Source organism: Nilaparvata lugens, chromosome 1 (genome assembly GCF_014356525.2).
Source record: "Nilaparvata lugens isolate BPH chromosome 1, ASM1435652v1, whole genome shotgun sequence".
In the NCBI taxonomy this organism is placed as follows: Eukaryota; Metazoa; Arthropoda; class Insecta; order Hemiptera; family Delphacidae; genus Nilaparvata; species Nilaparvata lugens.
In genome coordinates this window covers 1,915,016-1,931,979 of record NC_052504.1, presented here as the reverse complement: position 1 = coordinate 1,931,979, position 16,964 = coordinate 1,915,016, and the positions used below count along the sequence as shown (strand labels likewise).

At 35.8% G+C, this 16,964-nt stretch overlaps 1 protein-coding gene across 2 annotated transcripts in view; it reads right to left on the bottom strand.

Moving 5' to 3' along the window:
* Window positions 1-15,126, bottom strand: part of LOC111045365 (myogenesis-regulating glycosidase) — a 33,478-nt gene extending 18,352 nt beyond the window's left edge. The window contains exons 1-5 of one of the 2 annotated variants that reach the window (XM_022330758.2): window positions 14,973-15,126; window positions 8,489-8,631; window positions 7,564-7,725; window positions 4,985-5,259; window positions 3,051-3,216 (exon numbers count right to left, since the gene is read on the bottom strand). In XM_022330758.2, coding sequence (XP_022186450.2) covers window positions 3,051-3,216; window positions 4,985-5,259; window positions 7,564-7,725; window positions 8,489-8,507 — 622 coding nt within the window. In that variant the 5' untranslated portion in view covers window positions 8,508-8,631; window positions 14,973-15,126. Of the gene's footprint in view, window positions 1-3,050; window positions 3,217-4,984; window positions 5,260-7,563; window positions 7,726-8,488; window positions 8,632-14,911; window positions 14,933-14,972 lie in introns of those variants that run through there. The other variant, XM_039427446.1, reaches the window with a different exon arrangement.
* Window positions 15,127-16,964: the final 1,838 nt, after the last annotated feature.

Genomic DNA, 16,964 nt, shown 5'->3' with positions numbered 1-16,964 from the left:
AGAAAAACTTAGTACAGAACAAGCCTTAAATAAATTCATGTCAGACATCTATTATGGAATGAATCAGCCTCATAGATCAAGGACCTCAGGTTCATTTCTTGATATTAAAAAAGCTTTCGATACAGTGCAACATAGTATTCTGTTAGAAAAATTATATATGTCGGGTATTCGTGGAGTGTCCAACATGTGGATGAAGTCTTACCTGTTATGCCGGGAGCAGTATGTGTCAATTGGTAGTTGTACTAGTGACTTGGCAACAATTGAGTATGGTGTGCCTCAGGGGTCGGTTTTGGGTCCAATTCTATTCTTAGCATATATCAATGATTTGTTCTCCAACACATTCAATGGATCCTTAACATCGTTTGCTGATGACACAGCATTGGCATATTCTGCCAAAAGTGAAATTGAACTACAGGAAATGATCCAGCTTGACCTAATAGATCTACGTTGCTGGTTTGATTGTAATAAATTAGCACTCAATGCTACTAAAACCTGTTATATTAATTTTTCATTATCAGCTCCATTTCATTTTACTGACCCGATCAAGTATCATAAGATTGGCTGTAATCATCCAAATTGTAGCTGTGATGTCATAAAGCAGTTGGATTTTGTCAAGTATTTGAGTCTAACTCTTGATTATGGGCTGACTTGGAATCTACATATACAGAGAAGCAAGATGTACCTATTATATTTGCTAAGAAGATTTCATCAATTGAAGCAATTCTTTCCAGTGAGTATTTCACGTGTCATGTATTTTGCATTTTTCAATTGTCGACTGGAATATGGAATCTCTTGTTATGCATCTACTTTCCTATCTCATTTTAAAAGCCTAATCACACTGCAGAAATCAGTGGTAAGAATTATTCATGGTGTGAATAGAAGGACTCATACCTTTCCAATTTTCCAACTGTTGGGAATCCTCCCTTTCAGATACATCTATGTGCTGAAGGTGTTATCCTTGTTTTACAGAATGAGTGGTAGTATAGGACTTTCAGCTAGACCCATTCATGAAGATGATCATTGGGTGACACGTCAATCAATGCAACTGATGTTGAAAGTCCCAAAGCCAAATTCCACTACATTTCAAAGATGTTTTCTATTTCTCGGACCCAAGTTTTTTAATCTTCCACCAAATGAAATTAGAAGTGAGAGATATTACAGGAAATTCTACAATAAATTGAAAATTTGGCTATGGCTTCAGTCACCAATAAAGTTAGAAAACCTTTTTAGAGTGGTGGGCTGATGATTCCTAATTTGAATGTATAAGCTTTTGCAATTTTCCCTTCCTTTTCTCTTTAAAAAAACCTTGTGATTTTCCTCTTTGTTGTACTTCCTACTTTTTAAATACAAAATTTCTTTTTTTTTTAATTATTCTTATGATGTTATAGGCTCCAATTAATTTAATCATACTAATTAAATTACACTAGTGATTCAGTATATATGATACTGATATCTATATTCATTGAAAATTAAATATGTCTATGATTGAAAAACATACTTGTGTGTGATTGTGTGTGTGAATGTGTTTTTTTTCAACTCCTACTCATGTATGAAAGCTTCTTGCTTTTTTGTGAGTAGTAAAACATTATTGTTTGCAATAAATTTTATTTCATGGAGTTTCAAATTTGATCATCTCCATCATCCAGTTGAAGCTATATCATCCAACGTCATACATCATACGTCAGTATCATCCAACTGATAATCAGCATCACAGTGGTTTGGTTTTTTATTAAAATATAATTTTTTTGTTATTCATTATATCCACTGATTATTATTTGCAGCTAGTTTTATAATTGTATGGATTTATCAAATTTGATTGTAATGAAAAATGAAAACAATAAATTTGAATTTGAATTTGAATTTGAATTGAATTCAGTTATCACAATATAAAACTCATTTCAGTACAAATCCCAGCAAGGCTCAGCCTATACATGACTAACCTTCAAACTTAGCCATCCATTTTTTAATCAAATACTCAATTTTGATTTTAGGAATTAGTTTTCATTTCATCTAACCTGATCCAAAAACCTGTCAGCAAACTGGATTAACTTGCATGAGGCATTGTAACAAAATTGAAACTATAATGCTTCTTTATTGTGCAGGTTTCATATTTATGTTTTGAAATAGATCATTTCAATGTCAGTTACAATGCTGATGCTGATTGATCACAATAGATGTGTGATGCCTTATTAATTAAATGAAAATGGCTTTGTCTTGCTGACACCTTACATATTTGGCATACTCACTTGTTTTTTCTCCAATATTACTTTGTTATCATTTTGGATAGGGAAAAAACCTGTGATATGTATCACAAGGTGGGGGGTTGCAATTTGTGAGTACCTCAGTATAAAAATTTGAATTGCTTCATTTTAGCTCAGAAAGATCGATTTTGTATAACATGTTATCAGTTTCATACCCCAGTTGGTGGAACATTTTGAAACTTCCTGGGCACCTCATAGAATACCATCACAGAATATTGTCTGTTGGGCCTACAACAAATGGCAATGATGTTCATGAAAGGTTTGATTTCTGGAAAAGATGGAGTTGAGAGCAAGTTGTGATCTGCTCTGCATAGTTTATAGGAACAGAAATCCTTTCATATGTCTCATTTATTTTTTTCAAGTTAGGTTAGTTTTTGAAGGCAATGTTAGTTGTGGTTGAGTTAGGTGAGGTTATTTCTTTCAAGGAAAAGTTGTGTTAGGTTTGGTTGGAGTCAACGTTGTTCCAGGCCCTTCAAATCTGCCTAGTCAGGTTGGGTTGTTTTCCAAGTCAAGTAAGTTCAAGATCAAGGTTGTTCAAGAGCCCTCCAAATTACCTGGTTAGTTTATTTTTTTAAAATTATGTTAGGTTGGTTAGTACAAGACCAAGGTGTCCCGAACTCTCCAAATCCACCTACTCGAGTTAGGGTACCTTTTCAAGGTCAATTTGAATTACATTAATTCAAGGTCAAGGTTAAAAATAATCCACTATTATGAGTTATGTGTCAATTGGGTTGTGCAACTTAGGATCACTCTGTAATACTGAGATATTATCTTGAAGGATCATTCCACCTCTTGGCAAATAGGGTTCCTCATTATCCGCAATAAGACAGATACTTCTGCCTTCAACCGTGTAGAACAGTGGAGTAGACTCATTCACATAGATGCTGATGCCTTTTGAGTTGAACCAGAATGGCTCTGCCTTGCCAACGCCACCATTTCTCACATAGGGCATTCTCTATGAAAAAAATGGTTAGAACAAATAAATTAAATGATACTTCTCCATTGAGCAAAACCAACAATAAATTTATCTTCACTATCATCCACATTTAGCAAAATCAATTGAAAAAGACACTTTACAAGTAGTGAAACTTTATACAATAGGCTAGTTTCTTCTGTACTGGAACTGATTACCTAATTGATTAGCAATTAATCACTATTTCTACTTGTTAGCTTTGAAAAATAGTATTTCACCTATTGTTGAGAAGTTATAAAGTCAGTGTTATAGTTAAGTTGAAGTTATAAGTTACAAGAAAAGTGTGTGGGGTTCAGACTTTTGGTATGTTCACCCCAGATAGATCTGTGTGGTCAAAAATTGTCTTCCAAAATTGTCTTCTTCTTTTTCTTCCTTGAGCATGGTAGAGATAGCATGGTTGGTAGAGAGTTATTGGGAAGGATACTTCGAATATTCTTCCCGAAGAATGGACATTGATATGTCCAAAGCTCCGCCAATTTATAAAGATGCATAACAATATTATCTATTTTATCTATAGTTATTACAGTTATAGTAGCTATACGAGACTCCAAAATTGACACTAGAGGAATCCTGCTCAATAAGACAATTCAATTACTGGCTTATGCTGATGACATTGACATTGCAGCCAGATCAGTCCCGTATATGATGGAGGCATATAATAACATGAGAGGGGCAGCAAATAGTATGGGACTGATTATAAACAAGCAGAAAACAAAGATTATGGTATCATCAAGGTCCAATGCTCATAGATTAAATGCTGCACAGTCTGACCCGATAGCTAATTGTGGTTTGGAGGTGGTTGATGAGTTCGTCTACCTTGGGTCTTCAGTAAACTCAAAAAATGAAACAGCACATGAGATCAGGCGAAGAATCCTACTTGCAAATAGGACATACTTCGGTTTAGCCAAACACTTCAGATCAAGGAATTTGAGCCGAGAGACAAAGATAAGAATCTACCGCACACTGATTCTGCCTGTGCTGACCTATGCCAGTGAGGCATGGACCCTAACAAAACTGGATGAGAATATGATCAACATTTTTGAACGAAAGATTCTACGCCGAATTTTGGTGGTGTGCAAATTGATGGAGTGTGGCACAGAAGAAAGAATAGGGATCTGTATGATATGTACGGCCACACCAATGCACTGGCTATTATCAGAGTAGGGAGACTCAGGTGGGCAGGCCATGTTGAAAGAGCTGATAACTCATATCAGGCTAAAAGAATCATGAATTACAACATGGAAGGAAGAAGACGCCCTGGTCGACCAAGACTGAGATGGATGGACTCAGTCACTGAAGATGCAAGGAGGCTTGGTGTAAGAAATTGGAGACGAGCTGCCATGGACAGAGTAGAATGGAGGCGATTGCTGGAGGAGGCCAAGATCCGTTTTGGATTGTAGAGCCGTGGATGATGATGATCTATAGTTATTACAAATTGCTTTTTTTCATATGATATACCGCTCAATAATTATTTTCTTAGTTCATATTTTGTCATTCCATCTATAGTTTTGCTGTATTGTAAGCTATTGTATATAAGTGTATAAGCCAGTATATATTGTAATCTACATAAAAATAAAGTACTCAATCAAAAGCATTCCTCATGTGGACTGATTGTCTCTTCACAAATTTAATGATAATCCTTCACCAAGACAAACCTACAATATTACATAATATACAGTATTCTCAATTCACTTTGACAGTTTGGAATGGATCACACTATAGATTAATAGTTATTTCAATTTTTACAAACCTGAAATTTCTGTTTCTCAACAGGCCAATACTGGCTGATATATTCTGGTCCTCCATACCAGCTGGCTGTTCCAATCTCGAAGCAGTCTTCCAGTGATGACTTTTTTGTACTGGTCCACTTGATCTCGTGACATCGGTTGGTGTTGGGAAGGCGAGAAATTTGAAGTTGAATGCCCTGTGAGTCCCAAGTAAATTCGGTTGACTGTGAATGGAACAAGATACCGGAGGGCTGCTCAAGGTCTCTTCCTAGATTAGCCTCCAGTTTAGGTGATTTGTCTGAAAAAAATTACAATTTAGTAGCAAAAGGTCCAGGAAATATGAATAACACTAAGCCTTTGGTGCCCCATGTGGGTTGAGGGAGCTTTGAGGCAAACATCATACTCAAAAATTTGTTGGAAACCAGAATACACTTACAGTATTCCACTTGTTGATTGAGGTGACTAAAAGGGACCCCATTCCCAAAGTCTCTCTTCCAAAACCCTTCTACTGATCAAAACTCGGATGATGTGAGCCCAATCACACCGTCTCAAATGGGGAGGAAGGATGAGCTTCTCAGACCACTGCTCAAAAGGGCGGCCATTCAGGCAAACCTTCTTTTGGAGAGGTGACGCTATTGGCCTTACAAAGTTTAGGAGGGGCAAAAAAACCCAAGAGACCACAGATGGGTGGAACTCCAGGCACAAATGTGGATCAAGATGATGAGTCGAGGGTGTCCAGTTGTCAGGTGCCCTAGAGTCAATTTGGCGTCCCATCCCTTAGTGGAAGGACCCAAAAAGAAAGCCAGGAGTGGAACTCATGTAGATTATGAGGACCAATCAGTCTAAAGAGACTGCCAAGCATATCACACTGAAATTGCAAGAGTCTATGAGCAAGAAGAAAGGCTTTGTTTGACTCCAAGCAATCAGGTGATGAATAGTATTTAAGTATAGGGAAAAAAATCCTTGAACTTGTAAAGGACACATGTATTGATTTGTCCAACTGACATACTTGGAAACACAATAAGCTCTGGTTGACAAGTGGGGTTCTTCGAACATTTGGATCCTTGATTCCATCCCTTCAAACTTAACATAACATAACAAGCCTACAGTCCAAATTAGAGCTGGAACCGTTTTGGGCTTGAGTCGGTGGTACTTTCCTGAGGGTTGTCATTCTTAATGTGGAGATCCAAAGTTGTTCATTGTGGTGGCAGACAGAAGTTGATATAATTCAACTCTGCATGTTCAACTGCTGTATTCTAAATAATGGAATGATGCCTGAAGAGTGAGGTCCACATTATAATAGCAGTGGTTGAAGATAGGAGAACAGCGTTGCCGAATCACTGCCTTGCTACTGCCTTCTATAGATAGCTGACACTGGTGTATCCGAAGTAATAATAACTGTTCATTCTTGTTCAGAAAGATCGATTATATTCAATTTGGTTGGAAATAGTTATTTGTATATCTCGAGTGAGGAATGAACCTTTTTCTTCTTGAGGGGAAAGTTTGATGCCCGAGGCAAAACCGAGGGCAGCAATTTCCCCGAGGGAGAAGAAGCATTTTTAAAGACTCTGGTGCACAAAAAATCGAAAAGAAACGAATTTTTGTTCCATTGCTCATCGATGAGCAATTTTAAATATTTCATACTATCTAGTCATCAGATCACTCTGAACTCGACGCCATTGTGAAGAGCGAATTTTAAACTATTAGATCTAAAAAATAAATGAATAAATAATAGATCAGAGCGATCTCGAGAGCAATCTTCTAAGATTAATTATTAGATCTAAAAGTTTGAAATCCACTCTTTGGAATGGCGCTGAGTTCAGAGTGATCTGATGACTAGATAGTATGGAATTTTTTTGATCACTCAACAGGAAAGTGTTTTTCGCCACACTGCACAGGAAGCAGCTGTTTTCCAGTCCCTACGTAGATCTGAAAGACCTTGTTTGCAGACGAATCTCGTCTGAGGTAAGAAACAGGTTTCTTTTCCGGTCTAGGCCAGGAAGTGTACTCTTTCCAGCGGCTTGGAAGTCCATAGTTAATAAGTCATCCGCTAGATCGGGCGAGTGTCCACTCATCTGAAGTCGCCATGATTTCAGTTCAAATATTTCGAATCAAACTAATTCAGCATTTTTCGCTTTGCAACCATTTTTTATCCAATTATTTATTGTTGATTAGCGCATTCCAAATTTTAAAAATGCTTGAAGATGACGACGCCCTTGATATTCCAAGTGAAATTTTAAAAGAATCTGAAGTCCTGACTGCAAATCTACCACTAAAATCAAGAGGTAGGTACGATAGCAAGTATTCTTTATTTATTTTGTCAGCAATACCTGTAGTGTGGCGAAAATATCGTTCGCACCATGAGCAAAAATGTTTTTCCAGCTCTCAATCTTTTCTAGTCCTCGGCCTACGGCCTCGGACTTGAAAACCAATTTCAAGCCAGAAAAATATCATTTTCTGCTCTAGGTGCGAAATATACTATTCTTTGTTTGAATTTTTGCGATTCAATTTCCTGTTATGTATTCTATGATTATAATTTATAAAAATTGTTTCTTGAATTCAAATCAACCTTAATACATAAAGAGAATAGACTTCAATTTACCTTTCAATGTTGAAGGAATTTCTAAATGCACATGATTATTGTGATAGCCAACCCTGGGACGATACAGTAGTTCATCATCCTCAAACCGGTCACTCTCCAAGTCATCATCAGCAAAACATGATGGTCCAGTGATTGTCAGTAGCACGAGAGAATAGCTGATGACTGAAAAATAAAGAAGAAATTAGATATTTATTTGAAAGAATAATTATTATAATAATATAATAAACAAAAATTCAAATTAAATGCTGGAAATCAACCCCAAGACTTCTGCTACTGCAAATATTGACAACAGGGTAAACAGCTGGATGAGCGTTACGGTATCATTCAAAAATTATTTGTCAGCCTGGGAATCGAACCCGATACCTCCTAATTGCCAGCCAGGAATGCTTACCCTTAACAAAGCTTTCAATCTCTGGATAGCAGCCCTAATTTTATACGAAGCCATAACGGCCAGCCAATCTACAGATTTGAAAGAACTGCAATCTAATTGCACACAAATATCCCCAGTACTGTTGGAAATATTCCAGTGGCTAAGCCACTTTTTTCAATCCAGATAGACTCAGTCTAGCGCCTCTAGCTGGATACATTGAAAAGGTTGTCCTGTCCATCTCCAACAATTGAGCCTAAATCAGGTTTTTTTATGTTTTTAATATGTTTCTAGCTTAACTGGCTTCAGGGTATATTGGATGTGTTTTTCCCAAGTAAAATCTACATCAGATCCAAGAATAGTATAAATATAGAGCTATATACTATGATTAATAGCTATATAATATCCTTGCGTCAGATCATGCATGAGCTGAGATCAAAAATCTGGAGAGAGCCATTGAAATAGGTTTTGACTCTTGTATGTAGCTGCTCACACTGAACGCAACAAGAAAGTGCTGAGGAATCATTTCAAAATAACTCAATCAAAAAATTTACTCACCCTTTATTAGTCTATACATCTTCACTCAATCCATACAAATTATTTTTCCTGAGGGACTCAATCTGATTCACAGTCAGGGGAGCAAGTAAAGCTAGGCTGGGCAAAAACTCATAAGATTTGCATTGCTGAATCCCAATCGAACACTGAAACAGATTAAGGGAGCTAAAGTGCAAGATAAATTACTTTTAACATGAAGAGGAGAAACCCATTTCTCCCTCCACAGTTTGTAGCATAGACACAGATGGACATCCTGCGCACAATCGGATGCGCCGTGTCATTCTGCTTCATGTTCTTGTGATGAAAACATCTCTGAAACATACACACACCAATATACCTGCTATTGCCAGCAATAGATGGAGGGGAGTGTTGCCGCGTCGCGTTACAAAGCTCTCTCACTCAGACACAAAAGAAGGAGAATGCTGCTAGGTAGTGGGAGCGATTAGTGAAGGATAGAGCATCAGACCTCTCCGTCTTCGAGAAAGAGCCATGTTAAAAGTAATTTATCTCGCACTTTAGAATCAAGTAAATGAAAAATGAAGAGGGAGGACAATAGTTAATAAGGTAATCAAATATTCTCTAGGTGACATGTATGTCTACCAAAATTTAGAGCCAATGAGAGAAGACTCATGTAACCCAGCATTTGGATGACATTTAGGAGAGTTTATTTTTATATTCAAAATTCAAAAAACATTTCATATTTTTATAAATTTCAATTATTATAACATTCCGCAATGCAAGGTTTTCAAAATGATATCTCATTTAATATGTGTCGAGGTTATTCACGGTTAGAAGTATGGTCATAGATTAGATTGGAATAGTGTAAGAATAGTAATGAAGTTTTGCGCCGATTGCATGCTCGGGCGTCTATTATAATCTAACTCTGATTAAACGCGATGTCATCTTACATAACCAATGCCATGAGAAGAAACCAATGTGCTGCACGAACCGGAATCGCAAAAACTAATCATTGAGATTATTTTAAACAAACCTAGATTATACCCTACCGAGATGGTTTTTAGTGACTTTAAGGTAATGACAATATGACAATTATATATAAAAACTGTAATTGAATACTTGATGGAATATAAATCCCTTTTTCTTCGCACTTTAATTTCCATTGTAAATAATTATCATTTGAGGCCCTCTGCAAATAGATATGTTAACAGTATAACATGGTGGGTGAAAAGTCCGAGAACGGCTTAATATCTCATACACAAAGGTTATTCGACGGTGGGTGTGATTGGGGATCCCACTCAATTTGAAAATACTACTCTACTATGACTTTAAAAATATTGTCCACCTTCTTGGATCCGCCATATTGAATGCAACTTTATTTTTTTTTTTTTTTTTAATAGGGAGGTGGTCATGCGATACATGATTTCGATACGAAATTTCATGAGAAAATGAATGGTGAAAACCGCATATCGATATATGAAACCGTTCAGAAGATATCCACATTATTAATCAATATCATGCATATCATAAATGAGATACATAAGTGGTATTGAATAATAATGTGAATATCCTCTGAACGGTTTAACATATCGATGTGCGGTTTTCACCATTCAGTTTTTCTTGAAATTTCGTATCGAAATCATGTATTGCATGACCACATTCCTATTTAAAGAAATAAAGTTGCATTCAATACGGTGGATCCAAGATGGCGGACCAGATTTATGAAGAGTCATAGTATAGTAATATTTTCAATTTGAGTGGGATCCCCAATCACATCCACCTTGGAATCATAATCTTTTATGAGATACTAAGCTGTTCTCATACTTTTTTCTCTCCTTCCTGCTTTGAATAGTATTGATTAATAATGTGAATACCGTATCTTCTGAACGGTTTGAGATATCGATGTGCGGTTTTCACCATTCATTTTTTCTCGAAATTTTGTATCGAAATCATGTATCGCATGACCACCTTCCTATTTAAAGAAATAAAGTTGCATTCAATATGGCGGATCCAAGATGGCGGACCAGATTTTTGAACTCATAGTAAAGTAGTATTTTCAATTTGAGTAGGATCCCCAATCACACCCACCATCAAATTACCTTTGTGTATGAGATATTAAGCCGTTCTCGGACTTTTCACCCACTCTGTATAAGCACTAAAATGATAAACCTTATTCCGGTCCACTTCCTCGAATAGACACTAAGATTATACTTTGTCCAAATAGGCATGAGCTCTGAAGAATTAGGCAGTCTGGACAGACTATATTAGAAAAAGTGAACTAGAAATAAATACCTGGACATAGTTACAGTAACTTTTCCTTCCATATCGACGTATGAATCTTGAGATTTCTGCTCAAACTACTCTTTGAAAGTCCAATTCTTTTAGATACATTTGTTGAAAGTACAAATTTTTACAAATTTTTTTGTTGAAAGCTTACAATTTTTTTGCACATTTTTCGCCCTTTTTTCCTACTTTCTTCTCCAATACTTCCCTCATCTTCTCCTCTTCACCCTTCATTCCTTACTTTTATACCCTCTACCTGCCTATTACATGGGAAACCATAGATCACTAGGTAATTTTCCTCCTTTCTTTCTTTTCAGCACACTCCACCATGAAGCCTGTTTTTGTAATTTATTAGAATTTTTTTTTTGATTGTGATTTTTTGTATTTTGATTTATTTTATGTATATTGTGTTGATTTGAATAAAATTTAAATTTTAGTCCGAAATTGGCTGTCTTGAAGTTGTGCATTTCACAAAAATGTCAGTCCTTCATTATTCTCACACAGTACATTTTTGACCGAGCGAAGTGAGGTCTAAGATTCAAGTCGACAGTTTGGCATTTCTCTCAATGTTTAAATGTTTATGTGTTGTGCATTTACGGGGAAACGCGGTTATAGATTTTCATGAAATTTGACAGGTATGTTCCTTTTTTAATTGCGCGTCGAAGTATATGCAATGTTTTTGGAAATTTTTCATTTCTAGGATAATATAAAAGGAAAAATCTGGTGTGGCGCACTCACACAACTTTCCTTGCCGTTATGAAAATTGATCACCTGACGCTAGTGTTCCCGCGCATCTCAAGTCTACTATTCAAAGATTTGAGCCAGCTGGTGACAGGGCAATAACGCTGGAGACACACATGAGGTCTGCTATCTTCCATAGTGAATGATCTTTCGAATCAACAATAATTGCAATTGAATAATCACATTTTCTCGAATTTAAAGCTTATTTTCAATTTTAGTGAAAATGTTACTGAACATTAATTGTAGAGATTTTCATGCTCAATCTACTCCACTTGATTTTTTTCGTTTCAATTGTATCTGAAGCCTGATAATTGGGAATCTATCTGCATTGATGGGGCGAAGCTCCTGAAATTTTTACAGATATGGGACTTGTGTCAGTTGATAGAGCTTCTCGATGACTATTCTAGGTATGCATTTGATCAAATCGTTGGAGCCGTTTTCGAGAAAATTGCAAAAAACCCTGTTTTTGACAACATTTTCGCCATTTTAGCCGCCAGTTGAATTGCATCAGATCGAAATTGTTCGTGTCGGATACTTATATCGTAAGGACCTTAAGTTTCAAATTTCAAGTCATTTCGTTAATTGGGAGATGAGATATCGTGTACACAGACGCACATACACTCATACACACACACACACACACACACACACACACATACAGACCAATACCCAAAAACCACTTTTTTGGACTCAGGGGACCTTGAAACGTTATAGAAATTTAGAAATTGGGTTACCTTAATTTTTTTCGGAAAGCAATACTTTCTTACCTATGGTAATAGGGCAAGGAAAGTAAAAAGGAGCCTCCTTCATACGCCAATAATAGAGTAGAAATCAGACTATAGAATTATTATTCATCATAAATCAGCTGACAAGTGATTACACAGATGTGTGGAGAAGCCAGTCTATTGCTGTATTTCCATAAGGTCTATAGTTTCAATCAGGTACTTGCGGATGAAAATACTGCGTGAGGTCTACTGTTCACAGGACTTCTTGTGGATGTTTGGTTAAATAGGGAAGTACGTGGAGCGTGACTTGAAAAAATCATGTGATCAAGAATACTATAGAGAAAGCATGCACATAAAATTTTCATATAATATAACATTGATCCATCCATCCTTATTATTTTATGAGAATATTATTTCTGGGAGTTGGAAGATTCTTGAAGTCGTGAAATTAATTATAATTAACGATTAGTTATTGTTTCACGTAATTGGTTAAACGATACCTGTGGGGTTATTGTATGTTATTGTACTTGACAATAATTCAATTCATTGAATGCTGTATAAAGCCCTGCACACAGACAACGATTTTTGTTAGTACGATACTTTGCCGTCCTTATGAATTCTATCAGATTAAACGGAACTTGACAAACATAATCTGTTTGAAATCATCCGTTCAATCTAATAGAATTTATAAAGACGGCAAAATATCGTACGAACAAAAATCGATGTGTGTTTAGCTAGCCTTACTGCATGTATCACAGTGGCTTAAACTAGTGAAAAGATCTCCATTATACTAGGATAAAAACTTATCTTATAGATGCCTATTAACAGGAGGTGTTCATTAGATTTTTCCGGCCAGGATAACCGAGACGACTAAGGTGTTGCACCTTTCATTGATGGTCTGCAAACTCCCATCTTTAGCATGAAAATTATCTCAAAACGTGCGTTTCCTCTCCAATTTCCTCAAGAACCTTCCTACATGAACAAGCTTCCTATCAATTCTAAGAAAATGATTGATATAAAGAAAATGGAACATTATATTCCAGAACATGTGAAGCATTACTACAATGAACTCTATGAATGGCCCATCAATGGAGAAGATATTCAAGAGGTAATTGAAAATGAAATTTTTGATGAGTGAAATTTGTATGAATATATTCTTTTTTTTCAAAAATTTTGAGTGAAATAATTTTTGTATTCCAAAATAGAAGAATAAACTTCAATTCCAATTCAATAAGAGTGTGTTATCAATCTGAATTAACATTCTCTATTCCTCCCAAATCATTTCTAACTAATGAAAAAAGGTTGACTGTAAAAACACCACATGTTCAGGCTTACATTTTTCATTTTCCTGGTTGATATAATACATGAATATTAATAAAAAAATTGAAATTAGAGTCACGATTTGATCTTTAATAACATGGATAAATCAGATTTTTAAAAAATAACCAACATTTTCCAAAAAAAAATTTTTTTGTTGTTTCCCAAAAGTTTCAAAAACGTTACTTGTGGGCTTTTTACAATCACCGATTCGTGTAGAGGATAGGAAAATTATATTCGACGCATCATCACGTCTGAACTACTGGACTGATTTACTTGAAATGCTGCTTATAAATTCTCAATCAACCGAGGATTCTTACAGGCCTATTTTCAATTCTTCTAGATTTCATTACGTCAAGTTTTAAAATAACCCTTGCGAAGCACGGGTTACCTGCTAGTAAGGTATATAGTTTCAATCAGGTACTTGTGGATGAGAATACTGCGTGAGGTCTACTGTTCACAGGACTTCTTGTGGATGTTGGGTTAAATAGGGAAGTACGTGGAGCGTGACTTGAAAAAATCATGTGATCAAGAATACTATAGAGAAAGCATGCACATAAAATGTTCATATAATATAACATTGATCCATCCTTCCTTATTATTTTATGAGAATATTATTTCTGGGAGTTGGAAGATTCTTGAAGTCGTGAAATTAATTATAATTAACAATTAGTTATTGCTTCACGTAATTGGTTATTGGATGTGGGGTTAACCTGTGGGGTTATTGTATATTATTTTACTTGACAATAATTTAATTCATTGAATGCTGTATAAAGCCCTGCACACAGACAACGATTTTTGTTAGTACGATTATTTGCCGTCCTTATGAATTCTATCAGATTAAACGGAACTTGACAAACATAATCTGCTGAAATCATCTGTTTAATCTAATAGAATTTATAAGGACGGCAAAATATCGTACGAACAAAAATCGATGTGTGTTTAGCTAGCCTTACTGCATGTATCACAGAGGCTTAAACTAGTGAAAAGATCTCCATTATACTAGGATAAAAACTTATCTTATAGATGCCTATCACAGGAAAAGTGTTCATTAGATTTTTCCGGCCAGGATAACCGAGACGACTAAGGTGTTGACCTTTCAGTCTTCCTGGTCGTGGGTTCGAATCCCACGCGGTGGGCATGGACGTTTGATCATCTCATCAAATCACACTCGCACAAGCGAAAAACCCATGTGGGCATCATCAGTAATAAATAGGTTTATTGATGGATGAAAAGAAAATCATCAAACAAGATAAGAAAGCAATAAGCTTCTTAAAAATTAATTGCATGCGTTCAGAGATACGACAAATAGAGGTTACACAGAGGTAACAGAGTAATATTAAACATGAAATGATAAGATCCACAGTAAAAAAATTATTGTTACATTAAATTATCATCTTACAGGATTCATAACATCCTTATCTAATCTTGAACAAAATTTATGGTAAATTAATCAAGCAAACCTTGTGCTAAGTTGTTAGAAACCTGGAATCTAAACTCAAATAAACTTAAAATCTCCAACTCAATAGAGGACAGCAGTTTAACACTGATGATGAGGAATCAATTGGAACTTGTTATGTGTAAATGGAGAACAAACGAAATACTGTTTCAGACATAATGATTATCATTCGTCACTCTGATACTAGATACATGACTTTGGACTGTTGATAACACTAATGGTTCACTAATTTTGATATCTTTGTTTCTGTAAATGAGAACTCAGTCTGCCTTTCATCAGAAAAAATGCTATTCATAAAAACCATATTTGTTAAACTCATCTTTATTTGATAACAATGTTGTAGATAGAAATTGGATATGGATATTTCTATACTTTTGTTTAGTTGAGAATTTGATATTGTGGTAATTATTCATATTGAATGAAAAAGACTAAGAAATTGTCAAAAAGCCAGAGATTTATTGATACTTAGAAAGACCGGTTTCGGTTATTACACCATTGTCAATCTCTGATAATCTGAGATTATCAGAGATTGGCAATGATGTAATAACCAAAACCGGTCTTTTTAAGTAGGGTACCAATAAATCTTTGGTTTTTTTGACAATTTTTTTTTCATTTCAGTCTTTTTCATCCAATATTTCAATACTATGGATAGTACACCACGAGGTGACCCTTGGTTGATAGAATCATAGAGAAACAATAGCATAAGTAGATATCCCATGGTATAGGGCGTTTATGTCGCAACTTTTACTGTTATCTCATGCCCATAGCTCATGTAACTCTTTCCGTGAAGCTGTGTGACGTTCGTAGTCTCTCATATTGTGCCTGTCACACACTCTCACCCCAACAAAACAGTAAAATTCGACAATAATCAACAGTAATAGGCTTGAGATAACAGTAAAAGTTGCAACATAAACCCCCTATACCATGGGATATCTACTTACGCTATTGTTTCTCTATGATAGAATGCTGCAAGCCTGCCAACAATGAAATGCACGAATACTCTAAATACTTATTCAATAATACTCTTATATGGCTATGGTACTGAGACTCACAGTTGGCAAGTCTGGCTTCACACTAAAAAGTTTAGATCCGAGCAAACTTGGTGGATAATTTCTTCTTAAAATTGAATTTGACTTCATTTTCCTGCCGCTATGAAAATTGATCACCTGACGCAAGTGTTCACGCGCATAAGAGTCTACTATTCAAAGATCTGAGCCAGCTGGTGACAGGACAATAACGCTGGAGACACACGATCTGTGCTATTTCTTCATAGTGAATAGTTTAATAGAATCAACCGTTGCCAACAGTATGCCAAATAATCACATTTTCCCGAATTTCGAGCTTATTTCAATTTAGGTGAAAATGTTACTGAACATTAATTGTAGAGATTTTCATGCTCAATCTTTTCCACTCGAATTTTCTTGTTCAAGTTGTATCTGAAGCCTGATAATAGGGAATCTAAAATCAAACTTTGCATAGATGAGGCGGAGCTCCTTGAATTTTTACAGATATAGGACTTGTGGCAGTTTATAGAGCTTTTCAATGACTATTTCATGTATAAATTTGATCAAAATCGTTGGAGCCGTTCTCGAGAAAATCGCGAAAAACCTGGTTTTTGACAACATTTCAGCCGCCATCTTGAATTGCTTTTGATCGAAATTGTTCCTGTCGGATCCTTATCGGGGAAGGGCCTTAAGTTCCAAATTTCAAGTCATTCTGTTTATTCGGAAATAAGAGAACGTGTTCACAGTCACACATACACTCATACACACACACACATACAGACCAATATCCAAAAACCACTTTTTTGGACTCAGAGGACCTTGAAACGTATAGAAATTCAGAAATTGAGGTGCCTTAATTTTTTCGGAAAGCAATACTTTCCTTACCTATGGTAATAAGGCAAGGAGAGTAAAAAGTAGAAGAATGGGAAGAGCTCAAGAAGAAGAAGAAGAAGAGGAAGAAGGAGAAGGAGGAGGAAGAGAAAGAAGAAAAA